The sequence below is a fragment of the Silurus meridionalis genome, chromosome 1, assembly GCF_014805685.1.
Source record: "Silurus meridionalis isolate SWU-2019-XX chromosome 1, ASM1480568v1, whole genome shotgun sequence".
NCBI classification, from domain to species: Eukaryota; Metazoa; Chordata; class Actinopteri; order Siluriformes; family Siluridae; genus Silurus; species Silurus meridionalis.
This window is the reverse complement of record NC_060884.1, coordinates 31,600,277-31,618,969: the sequence shown is the minus strand read 5'-3', so window position 1 is coordinate 31,618,969 and position 18,693 is coordinate 31,600,277. Positions and strand designations below refer to the sequence as shown.

General features: G+C 41.0%; 1 protein-coding gene across 1 annotated transcript; it reads left to right on the top strand.

Moving 5' to 3' along the window:
* Window positions 1-2,947: 2,947 nt before the first annotated feature.
* On the top strand, window positions 2,948-10,588 carry LOC124382790 (polymeric immunoglobulin receptor-like). The gene is made up of 6 exons (XM_046845048.1): window positions 2,948-3,066; window positions 3,150-3,470; window positions 3,643-3,969; window positions 7,319-7,660; window positions 10,361-10,392; window positions 10,493-10,588. The coding sequence occupies exons 1-6, from the start codon at window positions 3,024-3,026 to the stop codon at window positions 10,586-10,588; spliced, it is 1,161 nt and encodes a 386-aa protein (XP_046701004.1). The 5' UTR covers window positions 2,948-3,023.
* The last annotated feature ends 8,105 nt before the right edge of the window (window positions 10,589-18,693 follow it).

Genomic DNA, 18,693 nt, shown 5'->3' with positions numbered 1-18,693 from the left:
TTGTCTATATCTGATGCAGAGAAGCTCGTCCATGCGTTCATGACCTCCAGAATAGACTATTGTAATGCATTACTAGGTGGATGTCCTGCATCATTATTAAACAAGCTTCAGTTAGTCCAGAATGCAGCAGCAAGAGTTCTTACAAGGTCAAGAAAATATGATCACATAACCCCGATCTTATCATCCCTGCACTGGCTTCCTGTTAAGTTTCGAATAGACCACAAACTACTGCTTCTTACTTATAAAGCACTAAATGGTTCGGCTCCCATGTATCTATCTAGTCTTTTAACACGCTACAATCCGCCACGCTCCCTGAGATCTCAAAACTCCGGACTTCTAGTAGTTCCTAGAATAGCAAAGTCCACTAAAGGTGGTAGAGCATTTTCACATTTAGCTCCTAAACTCTGGAATAGTCTTCCTGACAGTGTTCGGGGCTCAGACACACTCTCCCAGTTTAAGTGCAGATTAAAAACATATCTTTTTAGCAAAGCCTACACATAACACACATCACATCATAACCTTGTGCTCCAGAACATCTGATCACATGCACATTATCAACTTGTGCTGTTAATATCATGAACAGCAGCTACGCTAATTCCTCTCCACTGCTTCTCTTTCTCTCCCCATCCCGAGGCTTCCTGAGGTTTGGCCAGCTCCAGTCACCTCCCACCTCGTGATGATTACGGACCTTTGAAGAAGTAGATGCCGAACTCGCAAACATCCCGAACCATCTAGAGACGTACCAGTGCCAATTGGATCCCACTACATGTGTGGAGTTTTGACATTGGACCTCCTGGAGTGTTTAAATGCTCTGGCATGGAGAAGCTGATGCTGGATCTGTAATGATCACAAATGTTGAGCTCATAAAACTAGGAGCTACTAACCATATAGACTGTATAAGACTGCAGAAAGAACATCACTTATAACCTTATACTCCAGTGCTCATGTTAGTTCTCACTCTCCAGTGTTCTGTATTGTTGAAAGATTTATGATCAAACTCTTGATGTCACCCAAATGAGGATGGGTTCCACTTTTGAGTCTGGTTCCTCTCAAGGTTTCTTCCTCATAACATCTAAGGGAGTTTTTCCTTGCCACAGTCGCCACGGCTGCTCATCAGGGATAAATACACACCATTCACCTTCACTGTTGATTTCTGTAAAGCTGCTTTGAGACAATGTCTGTTGTGAAAAGCGCTATAGAAATAAAATTGACTTGACTTGACTTGATTCATAACATCCATGCATTTACATTTCCTACATTTGGCAGATGCGACTTAACCAGAGCGACTTACATTTATCTCAATCATACAACTGATCAACTATGTGGCTTTGCTCAGGGGCCAAAGAGTGGCAGCGTGGTGTGGTTGCGATTTGAACTCGCAACCTTCAGATGCAAAGTCCAATGCTTTAACCACTAAGCTCCCACCACAGACATAGAAGTCAGTTAACAGTTTTAGCCCAGTAGCCACCATCATCATACAACAGTGAGCATTTATTATTTTTACTTCATTTATTTTGAGTACCGTAATTTCCGGGCTATTAAATGCACCCAAATATAAGCCGCACCCACTGAATTTCACAAAGATGTGTCTACACTGAAACGAATGAACTTTACACAGGCTTTAATGAAAGACAGTGTCTGTTACACGGCTTGTATCTAAACAGTAGCCTACCAAGAAAGTCATTGTTCACTGTCTTCCTCCTTCCTTTCACAACTATTTCTCTCGAGAGTTTATCTTTTGGCATCGTTGTGCGTTCAAAAATCATGGAAGCTTTTCTTCCGATGCCATGCAGCTCAGAACACAGGTGAAGTTCTTCTTTCCTGTTGCCAGTCCAAGTAAGAGGCAGGTCAAACGTCAGAGGAACTTCATCCATATTTATGATGTGGTGCGGCCCGATTCAGTGGGAGTGCGATTTAATTGGTTTACCTTAACCCGTTCGGCAATATCATTGGTCTAATGTTATGAGGCTCAGTTTTTTGGCGGCATGGGCCAAGTAGCTGCTTATAGTCCAGAAAATACGGTAATTATTTTTCTATAATCATTTTCCATATTAATGCTGTAATGATGCCTAATATATTTAGAAGGTTGGGATGAGTACGCTTAGCCACACACTGATTATTTATATTTGCATGATTATTATTTGCTCTTCTCTGTAAATGCATTGCATAGTGTCAGGATCGTGGATCTGGAAGATATCACATCCACTCGTCCCTGTTCCTCCTCATCTTGATTAGCAACTGTGTATGTAGCTTCAGCCTTTACAGTGTGTATTATCTCAGGTTTGTCTTTTGCAGTTGTTGGGTCTTTGTTCATGTTTTAAGTAATTGTGTGGTTTATTTATATTGTTAGTGTTTTATGTTTTGCTAATAAAGAAAGTTCCTGCACTCATATCTGCCTTTCCTTGTGTTTCATGACTTATATAATAGACTTGGGTTGCCATGTGTTGCTTAACAAGCTATATTTTCAACATTTGGGTGAGTTTGAGTTTCCAGCCACAGAGGGTTTCAGCTAAACGACCACATGGGGTAAATATACACACATACTTCTCAAAGCGCAAACTTAAAACAGCTTTAAATACTTAAGATAGGAAAATGTTAAATACATGAATATATACATTTGTATTTAAATAATGAGAATAAATATTATGATATGATTTGAACATACTTTTAAAACTAATTGCTAATTTATAATATTGTAAAGGTGCAACTGGCATCAAAGTGCCAGCTGACGCACACACACTACTGCTGTTCTGATCTACTTCCTGGATTGCCCTGTTGTTGTAGGTAGCCTGTATATTTCTACACATATACCGCCCGCTGCACTCGACTCACGCACTTCACACTTCATATTGCTGAGATGGATTCCCTCAAAGCCAGAAAGAGAAGTGGTCATTGCTTTAATGTTTGGTTAAGACGCACATGAAGACACGGCACATTCAGAAGAGAGACAGTTATACAGAATAACGCAACAGGAGCTTTTATATCTTTCTGAAGTGGAGTTGGTGTGGAGGTCTGTGAAAATCATGAAGATTCTCCTCCTCATCTTCACCCTCTGTCTGATCTCAGGTAAAGAAATGCCCTTCATTATCAGCAGCAGTGGTACATAAAGGAAGTTTTTTGATCAGATGGATATTTGGTGTTTTTGTTAGATGTCGGAGCGTCCGAGGAAGTAACAGGATATATAGGAGGAGGAGTCCTGATCAACTGCAAGTATGATACAGAATACATAAAAAATACAAAATCTTTCTGTAAGGTGGCATCATTGGTATGTTCTGACCAAATAAAGACAGAAGCTAAAAACATGTGGGTAACTTCAGGAAGATTCTCAGTGTTTGATGACACCAAATCAGCAGAGTTCTGGGTGATGATCAGAGAACTCACTGTAGAGGACACTGGGACGTACCGGTGTGGGGATTATCCGTCTGCATGGATGAAAATGTACACACAAGTGGAACTGAAGATAAAGAAAGGTCAGTCTCCAAACTCTACCTTTTATTTATTTTCTGGACTATTCATCATCAGTAACATTCACCACAAGGAATTTACAAACAGTAGAAAGTGATTCAATTCTTATAGAACACTTGTTCACTGCATATTTAGGAATTCTGATTGGTCAGAATGTGTTCACTTGTTTTACATTAGCAGGAAGTTCTAAATCTAGAGAAGTGACTGCATATGCAGGGACGAGAAGCAACATCAAGTGCAGATACGAGGATCAATACAAAAACAAACCCAAATCTTTCTGGAAGATCAGAACAGATCAGTGGAGTATTAAACACATAAACACTGAAGCACACAGTGAATGGTCACATGATGGCAGATTCTCAATCCATGACAACAAAAGTGCAGGATTCTTCAGTGTGTTTATCAGAGAGCTGATTATAGAGGACACTGGGACGTACGCATGTGCTGTTGCTGCGTCTGATCAAATAGAGATCTACACTGTAGTGAAGCTGAACGTCACAGAAGGTGAGTAGGCAATAAAATACTGTGATACTGTTTATAGCACGGTTTGAAAGCAGTTTTTATCTTTTATCTTCATCCTCAACAGTCGCAACATCACTAGAACAGATTGCAGTGGTGTAACGTATTTGAGTAAAAGCACTTTATTACTGTACTTAAGTCATTTTTTGGCTACTTTCTAGTTTTCCTGAGTAAATATCAAAATTTTTTGGCTTTTCTCTAACGTGTGTCTTGTTGTTGAGGATTGGTGCATCTTTAAGACTGCATTCAATAGGAGTCAAATATTTAAGTTCTATTCAAATCAGAAACTCAAAGAGATTTACTCAAGTCATATTGGAATTGGTGAATTTAATATATAAAGTTATAATGGAGTAAATTTTTAAGTACATATCTATATTTTTACTCAAATATGATTTTCAGGTCCTTATTACACCTCTAATAGAATATACTATATTCCTGTTGATGAATGTGTGCATCTCAGGTGCATCTCAAAAAAACTAGAATTTTGTGGAAAAGGTCATTTATTTCAGTAATTCAACTCAAATTGTGAAACTCGTGTATTAAATAGATTGAATGCACATAGACTGAGGTAGTTTAAGTTTTTGGTTCTGATTTTGGCTCACATTTAACAAAAAAACACCAATTCACTCACTCAAAAAATTTGAGTATGGTGACATGCCAATCATCTTATCAACTCAAAACACCAACAAAGGTTTCCTGAGCCTTCAAAATGGTCTCTCAGTTTGGTTCACTGGGCGTGACCCCAATCATGGTAAAGACTGCTGATCTGACAGTTGTCCAACAGACAATTATTGACACCCTTCACAAGGAGGGAAAGCCACAAACATTCATTGCTAAAAAAGCTGCGATTCACAGAGTGCTGTATCCGAGCATGTTAACAGAAAGTTGAGTGGAAGGAAAAAGTGTGGAAGAAAAAGATGCACAACCAACCGAGAGAACTGCAGCCCAACGGCTCGTCAGGCAAAATCCTTTCAATAATTTGGGTGAAATTCTCAAGGAATGGACTAAGGCTGGGGTCAAGGCATCAAGAGCCACCACACACAGACGTGTCAAGGAATTTGGCTACATTTGTCAACCTCCTCTTGTTAAGCCACTCCTGAACCACAGACAATGTCAGTGAAGAGAAGAAGAGCTGGACTGTTGCCCAGTGGTCCAAAGTCTTCTTTTCAGATGAGAGAATTCCAAAATTTCATTTGGAATCCAAAGTCCTAGAGTCTGGAGAAAGGGTGGAGAAGCTCATAACCCAAGTTTCTTGAAGTCCAGTGTTAAGTTTTTGTTTGTTGAAAACCAAAGTCACTGCAGCCATTTACCAAGAACATTTAGAGAACTTCATGCTTTCCCCTGCTGACCAGCTTTATGGAGATGCTGATTTCATTTTTCAGCAGGATTTGGCACCTGCCCACACTGCCAAAAGCACCAAAAGTTGTTTAAATGACCATGATGTTGGTCTGCCTGAACAGCAAGCAAACTTACCAGACCTGAAGCCCATAGAGAATCAATAAAGTATTGTCAAGAGGAAAATGAGAAACAAGAAAAACAAGAGACCAAAAAATGCACCCAACCTACTCACCAGACATGTAGACTCATAATTTGCACCACTCCTCAGAGGCTGTAATCCAGTGGTACTGCTTATTCACTGGTCTGGAAGTGGTGAACAAAACCTTTCCTGGGCTGAGACAAGCTAGCTAGCTTCGCGGTTGGCCGACTTCCTTAGGATGTGTAGCTTTTCTTAAAAATTTATTTTTATGTATGTCCAAGGCCAAATCAATTTCTCTTCCTCCGTCAGCCATTGTGGGCATAAAAAAGTCTAATTCCGATGTATTAATGTGTGCAGAGCTACAGATGTGTTTTGCCCGTCGAACTTGGGTCCCTCTGACTAACCAATCAGAGGACGGAAAAATGCTGACGCTATTCTGGGCCAGCTAGCTGCCCTGTGAGGAGAATATGAAATCTGATTGGTTAAAGAAAAATAGCTATTTCTTAAGGAGACAAAGGTAAAAGAGCCAGCAGTACTGAATTTGAAGGCCCTGAGCAGATTAGATTGACATGGCAGCACATAGAGGCTGAAATCTGATTTTGACAAAAAAATCTAACATCACATACACGTACTGGAAGCAGTGCAGCCAAGAGAAACACTACGAAATGAAGAGAATAAACTGTTGGGAATAAATTAATACAATTTTATGGAACAAATATTAGAATTTAGGTTGTAAATGTAGGTCAGTGCTTCTGATAGTGTTTATTCAATTCAATTCAATTCAATTCATTTTTATTTGTATAGCGCTTTTAACAATGAACATTGTCTCAAAGCAGCTTTACACAGATAATGTGGTGATTAAATGTAAATATGTTCTTTGTAAGTATGTTTGTCCCTGATGAGCAACTGTGGCAAGGAAAAACTCCCCGAGATGGCATAAGGAAGAAACCTTGAGAGGAACCAGACTCAAGAGGGAACCCATCCTCATCTGGGTTGTACCAAATGTCCATTTGAAGCAGATATACAATGTTGTGGGGTACAGTGATGACGATCAGAGGCAAACTGCAAAGTTTACTTCTAGCTGCATGTGGTCCTAGTAAAAGTACTTCCGTCTTATCTGAGTTGAGCAGAAGAAAGTTATTAAGCATCCACTGTCCAATGTCCTTTACACACAAGCTGATCTCGCTCATCTGGCAATGCTGAAATATACAGCTGTGTTATCAGCATAGCAATGGAAGCGAATCCCATGTTAATGAATGATTTCACCAAGAGGCAGCATATATAAAGAGAAAAGCAGTGGGCCTAAGACAGATCCTTGAGGAACACCAAACTTTACCTCATAGAGTGTGGAAAACTCACCATTTACATCAACAAACTGATAGCGATCAGTCAAATAAGACCTGAGCCAAGAGAGAGCTGTTCCCTTTATTCCAACAACGTTCTCAAGTCTAGCAAGCAGTATAGTGTGATCAATGGTGTCAAAAGCTGCACTAAGGTCGAGCAAAACAAGTAAGGAGACAAAACCCTGATCAGAGGCCAATAACAGGCCATTTACCACCTTAACTAGCGCCGTCTCTGTGCTATGATGAGGCCGAAATCTTGACTGATACATTTCAAAAATTTTATTCATAAGTAGGTGTGAGCATAACTGCTGTGCTACAACCTTTTCTAAAATTTTGGATATAAACGGGAGATTTGATATTGCTCTGTAGTTGGACAACTGACATGGGTCAAGGTCAGGTTTCTTAATAAGATGGTGGATAACTGCCAGTTTGAAGTTTAGGCCAGCAGAGAATGATTTGCTGGCCCAGAACTGATATATATATAAAACCTCATCTTTTTCATTGTCATGTACAGATGTTTCCTTCGAGAAGACCATCAGCGAGACGGCACATGTAGGGGAAGATGTGACAATCAGATGTACATACCCAGAATCCCACAGAAATGACAATAAGTTTCTTTGCAAGAGGCCTAAAACTGCTGCTTGTCTTTATTCTGCAACCATTAAAGAAAGTAAAAAATATAGAAGTGTGGGGAAATTCTCCCTGTATGATGACAGAGAGAAACACGTCTTCACTGTGAGTCTCAAAGATGTCACTAAGCAGGACTCTGGTGAATACTGGTGTGGAGCTGAAGTGGCCTGGAAAAAGGATCATGGATACAAAGTGTATTTCACACAAGTCAACCTGACTGTTACTGGTGAGTCTGTATGATTAACACTTACTTTCTGGAACATCAGACACACATTTCATAGATATTTCGATAACCATGGAGCATGAATGATTTAGCATTTTTTATCATGAGTTAATGTCTGATACGTTTCCGGTTATTAGTAGAGATGTGAATCTTCAATGGTTTCACGATTCGATTATGATGATCATGTCAACGATTTGATTCAATTCGATATCACGGTGCATTGCATCCTCAATTTTTAATATCATTGCACATGGCTACATTTTAATCAATACATAAAAGTAGACAGATATATGAACTCCCTTTTTAATTCATCTGCTTTAAGAAAGTAGACTTCTTGAAGGTAGCAAACCTTAAACAAATCTGCAGAACACAAGCAGACAGCAGGTGCATTTAGAACATACTAAACTAAAGGTGCACACTAGCACATACTATGTATATATTAAAAACAAACGAGTTTATTAGAAGGACAGTGCATATAGGACGTTTTGTAGACAAGGTGAGGGAGGTGTGGTTTGGACATGTGCAGAGGAGGGACATGGAGTAAATCAGTAGGAGAATGATGAGGATGGAGCCACCAGGAAGGAGGAAAAGAGGAAGACCAAGGAGGAGGATTATGGATGTGGTGGGGGAAGACATGCAGGTAGTTGGTTTGAAACAGGTAGATGAAGAGGACAGACAGGGGGGTGTGGAGAGGGATGATCCGCTGTGGCGCCCCCTAAAGGGAGAAGCCGAAAGCTTATAATAAAAACAAAGCATTCTGCAGTGCTCTTATCTATATTATAAATATATATTGGCTGAGCTGAGTCTGTATTGGCACTGGCAGGCGTCAGCATCTCAGGATGAAACGGCTAACGTGTTTTCCTAAAGTGTTATTCCTTACACCTTTTATTTGTGTGTGATGCAAACAGAGATTGAGCATCGGTGCTTGACCTCCCTAATGTTCTTATGGACAAATCCTTAGTCATTTTCCAGTCTAACTGTGAAGGTAATTCTAAATATAAAACAAATCTGGAATGGGAATACATGATTGTGCTGGGATTAAGGGTGTCCACTTACCAAAAGTGTAGCTTTAATGTGACCAAATTACTGATTGTGCATTTTCATTTTGGTCAAAAGAATTTCCAGTTTCCACCGTGATCATCATGACTGTAGTTTTCCTGGTGCTTCTGGTTGGAATATCAGTCCTCGTTGTGACTCTTCAAAAGAGACGTAAGAAGGCATGCATGCACACACACACACACACACACACACACACACACACACACACACACACACACACACAATTTTAATTCCTCTAATTCTAACCCCTAGAACAGGAATGCCCAATCTTTTTCACCAAATTCTACCTGTTTAAATCAAATGATTTTCATTTTCAATGACCAGCAGGTGTGGCCCTTGATTGTTTGGACTTGTGTGGAAAAGCTTGGACACCCCCTGTTTTTTTACCAAAGTCAGATTTCATCTGAGCTTTAGCATCCTATAATTGTTGATGCTAATGGAGATGTTGATCACAGCACAAAAAGGCTGCTTGGTCTTTCCCTTTCCTTTCACAAAGAAAAAGACAGAGGTGGTGGTTTTGTCTCAGAGATACTGCTTCAGAGGTCTTATCTCACCTGAACATCTCATTAACTTGAATTCCATGCTGTTACCAAAACCTTCACTCTATCCTTTCATCCCTTCCAGACCCCAACTTCTTTTACTTGATACTACTGGATTCAGTCACCAACATTGTCTACTCTTTATGTTCTTTTTCATGGTAGTGCAGCCGAATAAAATCAAAACCTGATACCGATCTGCTCTCATGTTGGTATGTCCAGTCTAATGACATGTCATCTGGTGTGGCAACTATTAAAACATTTGCTACAGTAGGCTAAGACATTGAAAATCTGGAAGACTCTGGACAAGATCCTTGCAGGCTTGACTGCTGATGATGTCTCACCATTTTTGATTAGAAAAGAAGAAACAGGCAGGCATTTAATCTTGTGTATTTTTTCTCCTCAAGCAATCCCACCACCTACAGTACCATCTGAGAAGACCTTCTCCCCTTCATCTATCACTAATAATTCAATAACATCTGGCAGACTGCATTCAAGACAAAACGCCCATCCTAACACAGACACAAGCTTCTAATGATATAACTTAGGCCCGGTCCTTTCACATTTCTGCAACAAGTCCAGTCCCTGTTACACTGTCTCAGAAATGAAATCTGGACTCTAAACCTGGAAATAAAGAACAAAAAAAACACAAATGACTGTAGGATTTATTTTCAGTTCTCCAAATACTCATATTTATACTGCTGCTCAGATCTTTTTTAAATCACATTACTCATGTCAAGATGCTTTCAGTCATATGAAGTGATCACATCACTTCACCCCGCAACATCGTTTATCTGTAGAAAATGGACATTCAGTGCCACCCAGATGAGTATGGGTTTCCTCTTGAGTCTGGTTCCTCTCAAGGTTTCTTCCTTATGCCATCTCAGGGAGTTTTTCCGTCACCTCAGTCGCCACCAGCTCGCTCATCAGTGACAAACTTACACTTATAAAGAACATCTTATTTATTCTTTATTACCGCATTATCTGTGTAAAGCTGCTTTAAGACAATGTTCATTGTTAAAAGTGATCTACAAATAAAAATGAATTGAATTAAATTACTAATAAACTTGTTTGTTAATTGTTTTTTATTGTCCACATCTCCTTGTAGGCCAGAAAAAAACTGCACAAGTTTCCAGGATGGTGAGTCAAACCTTAACAGCAAAATTGCTCAACCACATGTGACCTAGGCTTCATTAATGTGGCCTAACATTAGACCTATAATTTTTTTTTGTAATTTCAGGCTAATAGAGAAGATGAAGTTGACCCACAGATGATCTATGAGATGGTGAATGCCAACACCTACCAATTTAATCCTGTCTATGAAAATCTCAATTAATCTGACCATCCTTAGTCAGTCTTCCAGAGTCTAGAGAAGAAGAAGAACCTTTTATTGTCATTTCAACCACATATATCTGATGCAGTACACAGTGAAATGAGACAATGTTCCTCCAGAACCCTGATGCAACATAAAAAAAAAACATAGAGCTACATCACACAGCATAGAGCTACATAACAGAAAACAGAGCTAAGGACTAAAGTACCGTATTTTTCGGACTATAAGCCGCTACTTTTTGAACTTTTTTCCTGGGTTTTTCCAGGTTTCACAAATTTCAAGCCAAAAAACTGAGCCCCATAACATTAGACCAATGACATTTCCGAACCGAAACAATAAAACTCACCTCAACTGTTTTCTGAGCTGCACGGCATCGGGAGAAAAAACATTTTTTTTTAAAACGCACGACGATGCCAAAAGATAAACTCCCGAGAAAAATAGTTGTGAAAGGAAGGAGGAAGACAGTGAACAATGACTTTCTTGGTAGGCTACTGCTTAGATACAAGCCGTTGTAGCGTGTTGAGTCAGGGTGAAGGGAGAGCTCGCTAACTCCAGTTGCAACAGAAATCATATAAGCACAGACAGGTTTACAAAACTCGTGCTATTTTATTTTTCTTGGCAACACCGTTATGGGTTAGTCAAAGAAACTTAGAAATGAGCATCAGAAAATAATAAGGACATATTCCTGGGTCTTGCACACATGCAGTAATACCGAAAAAATGGGGCGGCAGGCTATTCCCAAAATACCGCTATGCTCTTAAAGGAGCCACAACATATTTCACCCGTTACACCGTGTAACAGACAATGTCTTTCATTAAAGCCTGTGTAAAGTTCATTAGTTTCAGTGTAGACACATGCGGCTTATTTATGTTCAAAATAAAAATCTTTGTCAAATTCAGTGCGACAATGCGGCTTATATATGGGTGCGCTTTATAGTCCGGAAATTACGGTAAGTGTCCTCACCACATAAAGTGCATCGTGTGCGACCGAGTGCAAACACACAACACAAGACAGTGCAAGACAGATACACAAAACGCAAAATAGATCCGACCAGTAAACCTACTGTATATGTTATACAGTACAATATGCAAAAAAGAGGACTGTAAACAAGAGTGTACTTGTAAACATTGTACACAAAATGTGCAAAAAGCAACAGCAGGAGTTGAGTAGGTAAAATCTAAAATCCCCCTCAAACCATTAAAACCATGTCCACACAGTTTTTTTTTTTTTTTTTTACGCATAATTAAGTTTTGGCCTTCTGCCCACACTGAGACAGCGCTTTTAGTAAACGAAAACGTAAATTTTTGGCGCAACAAAGTGGATACCTTTGAAAACTTAAAATGCATTTCACGTTGCAATGCCGAGTGTGAAAACGATGGCTTTCACAAACGATGACGCATTGGTACACTTTCCCGTTATTGGCGTGACGTTTCAAAAAGTCGGGTTGTAAGAAAGGATTCCTATTTAGTTGTATTTCCATGCTTCACCACTAGAGGCAGATATACAGTTTATCAGGCAATGACAAGCTATCTATGACATCACAGTGCACCGTCCCCCCATTGAGAGTATAAAAGGCCAGAACATGGAGCCACGGCATGCATTCTAAATCACGCATCCCACTAAACTGCAGCTAGCAGAAGACAGCAATAATTACCTCATATACAATCAATTCTATACCCAGTAAAGTAGAGTGTTCTGAATCCTGTATCGTGTTTTTACTGATGCACTAGAGCGAAGACAATCCCCTGATCAGCGCATACCAGATAGTGAGAATCCTTATATGGTCCTTCGAGCTACATAGGAAAACTTCCTAACATTTGGTCCTTCGAGCCAGATAAGTGTGCTTACCACAGAAGAAGGATGTCAGAACAACCCTCCAGCGAGTTTTCGCGTTCACGACGCAGAACTCAGCCCTCATCCCACCTTAAAGACTATAAGGTGAAATACTATGCACAGCGTTCACGTGAACAAAAAGAGGAAACACAGCTAAGCATGATGAGCGATGAATCTAGTGTGCTACTCCCTGATTATACTGATTCCCTTTCTCTAAGTTCACATACTGATGACATCTACGCAACTGCGGTCGCTACTGGCGCTTTGTATTCGGATGTCGACATACAACAAGATAGACCGTGGCTCACCACACAGCCTTTCGAGAGTGATGAAGAGGAGGAGCCTTCTTTACAAGAGGACAAGGCTGCCTTCACACCCGTTAGTCATAAGTCAAAGATTCATGACATGGAGAAGGAGATTAGGCAACTCCGTGAAGATAAAGCGGCCATCCTGGAGGAACTCCGAGAACTTAAGGTCCTTGTCAAGGACATACAGAATTTATCAGTAAATTCGCAGGCAGCTCAGCTAGCCCCCGGACATCGACAGGTCAGAGAGACCCCAGTCCCATTGCCCCCAACTATAAATAAACCACCTGAGGCAGCGGTGCCAGAGCCAGTGCCTCATACACCACAAGTGCCCCCTAGTAAGAGTCCCTTAAAGTCAGAAGTAGATACATATGCCCATCTACCTAATTCACAATATCCTCCCTTGATGGGGCGGCTTCAGAGTGCCGCATCTCCGGACATGTTTTATAGGGGCCCGCATCCAACAATTCCAGATTTCACCAGTCCAGACCCCAGAGAATTCATTCATTTAAAGTTAGCCCTTGATAATATCCTCCCTCCCGATGCAAATGAACTCTTTAAATATCAGATTCTCTTAGGACACCTCAAATTTAGAGAGGCTCGCCTAATAGCAGACACATTCCTGAATTCCCCTCAGCCATACACAGACACTATGACTATGCTTAATGGCCAATACGGACTACCTTTCCAGTTAGCCCTAGCTAAGATAGCAGAAGTCATGGATGCTCCTAATGTACAGACAGGAGATACAACTAGTTTCAAACTGTTTGCCCTCGAAATTCAGGCCCTTGTGGGTCTCCTGAACTCATTAGGTTCAAAGGGAGAAAGCGAACTAAGATGCGCCTTACATGCAGCTCGCTTACTCACTAAGTTACCCGCGGATTTGCGTACCGCATTTAAACGACACCTGCCCCATCAGGATTCCTACACTCTACCAGATCTGGCAGAGTGGCTCAGGATTGAATCCTGGTGTCAAGACTCTGAGCAATCGAATCAGGGGAAAGATCAGATAAGTAGGATGGTGCGGGCCAAACCAGGCCCAGTGGCAAAGCATAAACTCGCTTTTGTCCTACATGGAGCTGACCACCCCCCAGAAACAGTTACTCGAGTGCTGAAGCCCTCACATCAGTTCGAGACAGCACAGGGATCTAAACAGAACAGACCTCTGTGCCCATACTGCCATAGTACCGAACATTATTTAAGCCAGTGTACCACTTTCCAGGCGTTTAGTACAGAGCAGATGATCAAATGGATCAAAGACAACAAGCGTTGTTGGAAATGTGGGCGATCACACTTAGCCAAAGACTGTACCCTAAAGAAGCCCTGTCGTCTATGCAGTGGGAAACATCTTCAAATCCTTCATGAGGTTAATAGTCAACCTCAAAGGGAGAGTACCTGTTTAGTGAGTTCCACGAACAAAACCCTGTATCTAGACAGGCCAGAAGGTTCCAAGCATGTTCTACTAAAAGTGATTCCCGTTGTATTACAACACAACAATCGAGCCCTGAACACCTTTGCAGTACTCGATGACGGATCCGAAAGGACTATGTTACTCCCAGCTGCAGTTAAGAAACTAGGGTTACAAGGACAGAAGGAAGATTTAACATTAAGAACTATTCGACAAGATATCAAGAAACTCAATGGGGCAGCAGTTTCCTTTAGAGTACACTCTATATCGCAGCCCCAACAGAGTTACTGGATCCAGAATGCCTTTACCTCTGAGCACTTAGGTATGGCAGAGCACTCTTATCCCATTGCAACACTCCAGCAGAGATACCAACACCTAAAGGACATTCCTTTACCGCCAATTGATAAAGTACAACCCCTCCTTTTGATAGGAGCAGACCATCCTCACCTTATAACACCCGTTGAGCCTGTACGCCTAGGGCCCCCTGGAGGTCCATCAGCTATAAGAACTAGACTAGGCTGGACATTACAAGGCCCAACACACTTTCTGCAGCAACAGCTACAGCCTCAAAGATGTTTACTCATCTCTATTACTCCTCAAATGGAAGAACTATCCCGGAATGCAGAGAGACTCTCGCAAGGTGATACTATTCCACACAGAAATTAAAAATTAGTTACGTGATCAAAGCAGGATCAAGTGGCAATCGATTAATTACAAACCAGAACAACCAGGGTGATGGTAGATGGAGTAAATCGCAACTCCCCCTTTAAGGAAAGCTAATATGCCACAACCCTGTGCCTCTAAGAACTCTGTTATGCCCAACTTAAGAAGCATAGAACGGCAGTTGGCAAGAGATTCCGTGAAGGCAGTTGCATATAATGAAGAGATTAAGAGACTAGAGCTTGTTACACCTAACAGGTGGAGTCAAGGCCCACCCTTTTTACTTTAAGATTAATCAGATTGGCCAATCCTGCCATCCCTTAAAACCCCTGAAGATAAAGTGGAAAGAACAGCCAGTATATTCTGCAGTGTCACACAAACATCAAAGCCCTTAGATCCCAGTGAGTACAATTCTAGGAAAGACCTTGTTGAAGCCACAGTTCAACACCGTCAAAGTAATTTAGATCAACCTAGTATACCTACAGCTAAGGACTATGTGACAGCAGAACATCTCCTTTTTCGTAACATTTAACAAGACAGTTTTCCAGAGGAATACGAACAACTAAACTCTGGTAAGCCAGTATCCACCACAAGTAGATTACTCACTTCAGCCCCAGAATTCGACAACACCAGTCAGCTTATACAGGTAGGAGGACGCCTATGTTGGCCAAAGGCTTAGAACTCCAAACAGTTTACCCCATTATCCTAGACCCTCATCATCGAGCCACCAAATTACTCATTCAAAACTATGATAGTAAGCTGTGTCACCCAGGACCAGAACGAGTATTTGCTAAATTGAGGAGAAGTGTCTGGATACTAAGAGGTCATGAAGCAATTCGAAAATCCCAACATAACTGCATGGAATGTTGTAAGTGGAAGGCTAAACCTGAGGACCCTAAAATGGCTGATCTTTCTCCAGCACGCTTGAGACTTCACAAACCACCCTTCTACAGTACTGGTATGGATTGTTTTGGACCTTTCCCAATCAAAATAGGCAGACATCTGGAGAAAAGATGGGGAATAATCTTTAAAGGTCTTACAACACAATGTGTACACATTGAGCTTCTCACAGCTATAGACACTGATTCCTTCCTCATGGTTTTGAGGAGATTTATAGCACGCAGAGGCACCTGATATCTGACCAAGGCACTAACTTTCAGGGAGGAGAGAGAGAGTTAAGAGATGCCTTAAAGATTTGCAGCCAGGAACTTCAACGGCATCTCGCCAAACAAAGGATTGAATTTCTGTTCAACCCGCCTAATGCCCCTCACCGAGGTGGCAGCTGGGAAATAGAGATTAAAATATTAAAAATGCCCTCCGTACAGTAGTAGGTGCACAAACAGTAACAGAAGAAGTTCTTCAAACAGTACTTATCGAGATAGAGGGAATCCTTAATAGCAAACCTTTAGGTTATGTCTCCTCCAATGTAGCAGATGGGGCGGCCAGACAGTTCTTTACCTCAAGTGATATACCCTGCCGACGAATCCATAGGACGACATAGATGGAGACAAAGTCAAGTTCTCACTGATCATTTCTGGTCAAGCTTCGTGAGACACTTTTTACCCAATCTCCAACTATGGCATAAATGACATGCAGAGACTAAAACCCTTGCAGTTGGGTCTGTTGTTATGATTGTTGATCCCCAGTTACCACGAGCCCTTTGGTTGATCAGGAGAGTGTCAAAGACATTCCCTGGAGCAGATGGACAAGTAAGGTCTGCAGAGGTCAATGTTAAAGGTCGATTATACACACAGCCAGTTACCCGACTCATTAATCTACCAGAGATAGCAATTGAAGACGACACCAAGATCAAACCGACAGACCTTTAGCTAAGATTTAGAAGCAAATATGCTATGCATATTTAGGGTGCAGTGTAAGAAAGGATTCCTATTTAGTTGTATTTCCATGCTTCACCACTAGAGGCAGATATACAGTTTACCAGGCAATGACAAGCTATCTATGACATCCCAGTCCACCGTCCCCCCATCGAGAGTATAAAAGGCCAGAACACGGAGCCGTGGCATGCATTCTGCATCACGCAACCCACTAAACAGCAGCTAGCAGAAGACAGCAAGAATCACCTCATATACAATCAATTCTATACCCAGTAAAGTAGAGTGTTCTGAATCCTGTATCGTGTTTTTACTGATGCACTGGGGCGAGTGCAATCCCCTGATCAGCGCATACCAGATAGTGAGAATCCTTATATGGTCCTTCAAGCTAGATAGGAAAACTTCCTAACATTTGGTCCTTAGAGCTAGATAGGAAAACTTCCTAACACGGGTAGTAAATAAACACCAGGCGAAAATTACGCTCACGTGCACTACAGGGACACGAGCATTTTCAAACGCTTCAGTGTGGACTTGGAGCATTTTCAGAAGAAAAGGCTGTTTTCAAATGTATCCAGATTAGTGTACAAGAGATTCTCTGATACAATGTGTTTTACTGGTTCAGATCCAGAAACCAGTAAGATTCACTGCAAGGTTATATGGTTTATTTGGTTTATGAAAATAATCAGGGCCGTTTCTAACCTTTTTGGCACCCTAGGTGGGATTCCTATTGCCACCTCACATGGCTCCACCCTCCCTCCACAATGCTCCACGCCCACACTGTACAAATAATTCGCAACCCTCCAAAAAAGGGTCAAACTAATTTAGTCATCATTGCTAAATTGCCTGAATTCAAGTATGTAAAAATGTACTGTCTATTAAACCTTAGCAGAAAAACAGGTATATAATTTAAATAGTCAAGGGAGGTAGCAGGGCAGGGGGGCTCTCATTGGCGCCCCCAGCTGGTTGCGCCTAGGCGACCACCTTGTTTGCCTATTCCTAGAAACAATTGTGTCAAGATTTCGGGGTCATGGTCAGGACTCGTTTTTGTCATTGTCTTTCTTTTGTTTCCCCACCAGATGTTTCCGGTGTGTTCCTTTGCCCGTCCCTGATTACTGATTGTCTCCACCTGTGTACTATTGACTACATCTATTTTAATTCCCGCTGTGTGTCAGTTTGTTACTTGTTTCTTAATGTTCTGTACTCGAACCTTTGTGGTTTACTTTCCTGTGTTTCCAACCTTGTCTCCAGCTTCCCTCTGGAATGTTTCTGTTTTATTTCATTTAGTATTTTTTGTTCCTTTTCTAGAGAAATACCTTGTTTTAGACTTTTTGCCTAAGTGAAGATATACAGTTCAGAGGGTATAAGATTATTCCTAAAGAGTGAGCCAGTGGTAACTGTGGGAAGCAAAAACACCCTGAGCTGGTAGGAGTAGGAAACCTTGAGAGGAACCAGACTCAAAAGGGAACCAATCCTTAACACATCCTTTACATTCATTATAGTTCCATCATCAATAAGGTGTGCAGTGATGGGTGCTTAAATACTACCTGTGGTTCTAAACCACTGTAGCAGCCTGTTCAACTTAATTTCAGTCCAAATCCATCCAAAGTTCTTGTGTTGCCCAGTAATTTCATAGATCTGGATGTGGAACCACCCAGAGTGGTCTCCAATCAAAGAGAACTCCATCCAGAGGTAGGGCGTTGGAATGAGTAAGAGTAACCCTCGACCCAGAAATTTGTAAACATGGATATATAATTTCCATGTCATCTTTTCAAAGCATCCAATAGTAAAAGGATGCTGCAATCTGAAACCAATTCTGGAAAAAAACATCTCGAAAGACCAGATAGGACGAACCTCCTGTGAATCTCAGAGATCTTCACCAACACAATGGTTAAAAAGTAATGCATTAAGATTTTCAGCTCAACGGATATGCTCATTAAAATAATGTCAAGTGTACCTTGTTTTGCTATTGAACATTAATGATAATTTACTAGTTTTATTGTGTACAATAATCTTTTCTTTATTTGTTAGTAACTTTATATATTATTCAATATTGATGCTGTTATGATGCAA

What these genes read in the sequence shown, in the direction of transcription:
- LOC124382790 (XM_046845048.1), top strand. Translation starts at nt 3,024, where the DNA reads ATGAAGATTCTCCTCCTCATCTTCACCCTCTGTCTGATCTCAG. An exon ending in GAAGCTGAACGTCACAGAAG is followed by an intron (nt 3,970 to 7,318) that starts GTGAGTAGGCAA and finishes TGTCATGTACAG; the next exon opens with ATGTTTCCTTCGAGAAGACC. An exon ending in CTGCACAAGTTTCCAGGATG is followed by an intron (nt 10,393 to 10,492) that starts GTGAGTCAAACC and finishes TTGTAATTTCAG; the next exon opens with GCTAATAGAGAAGATGAAGT.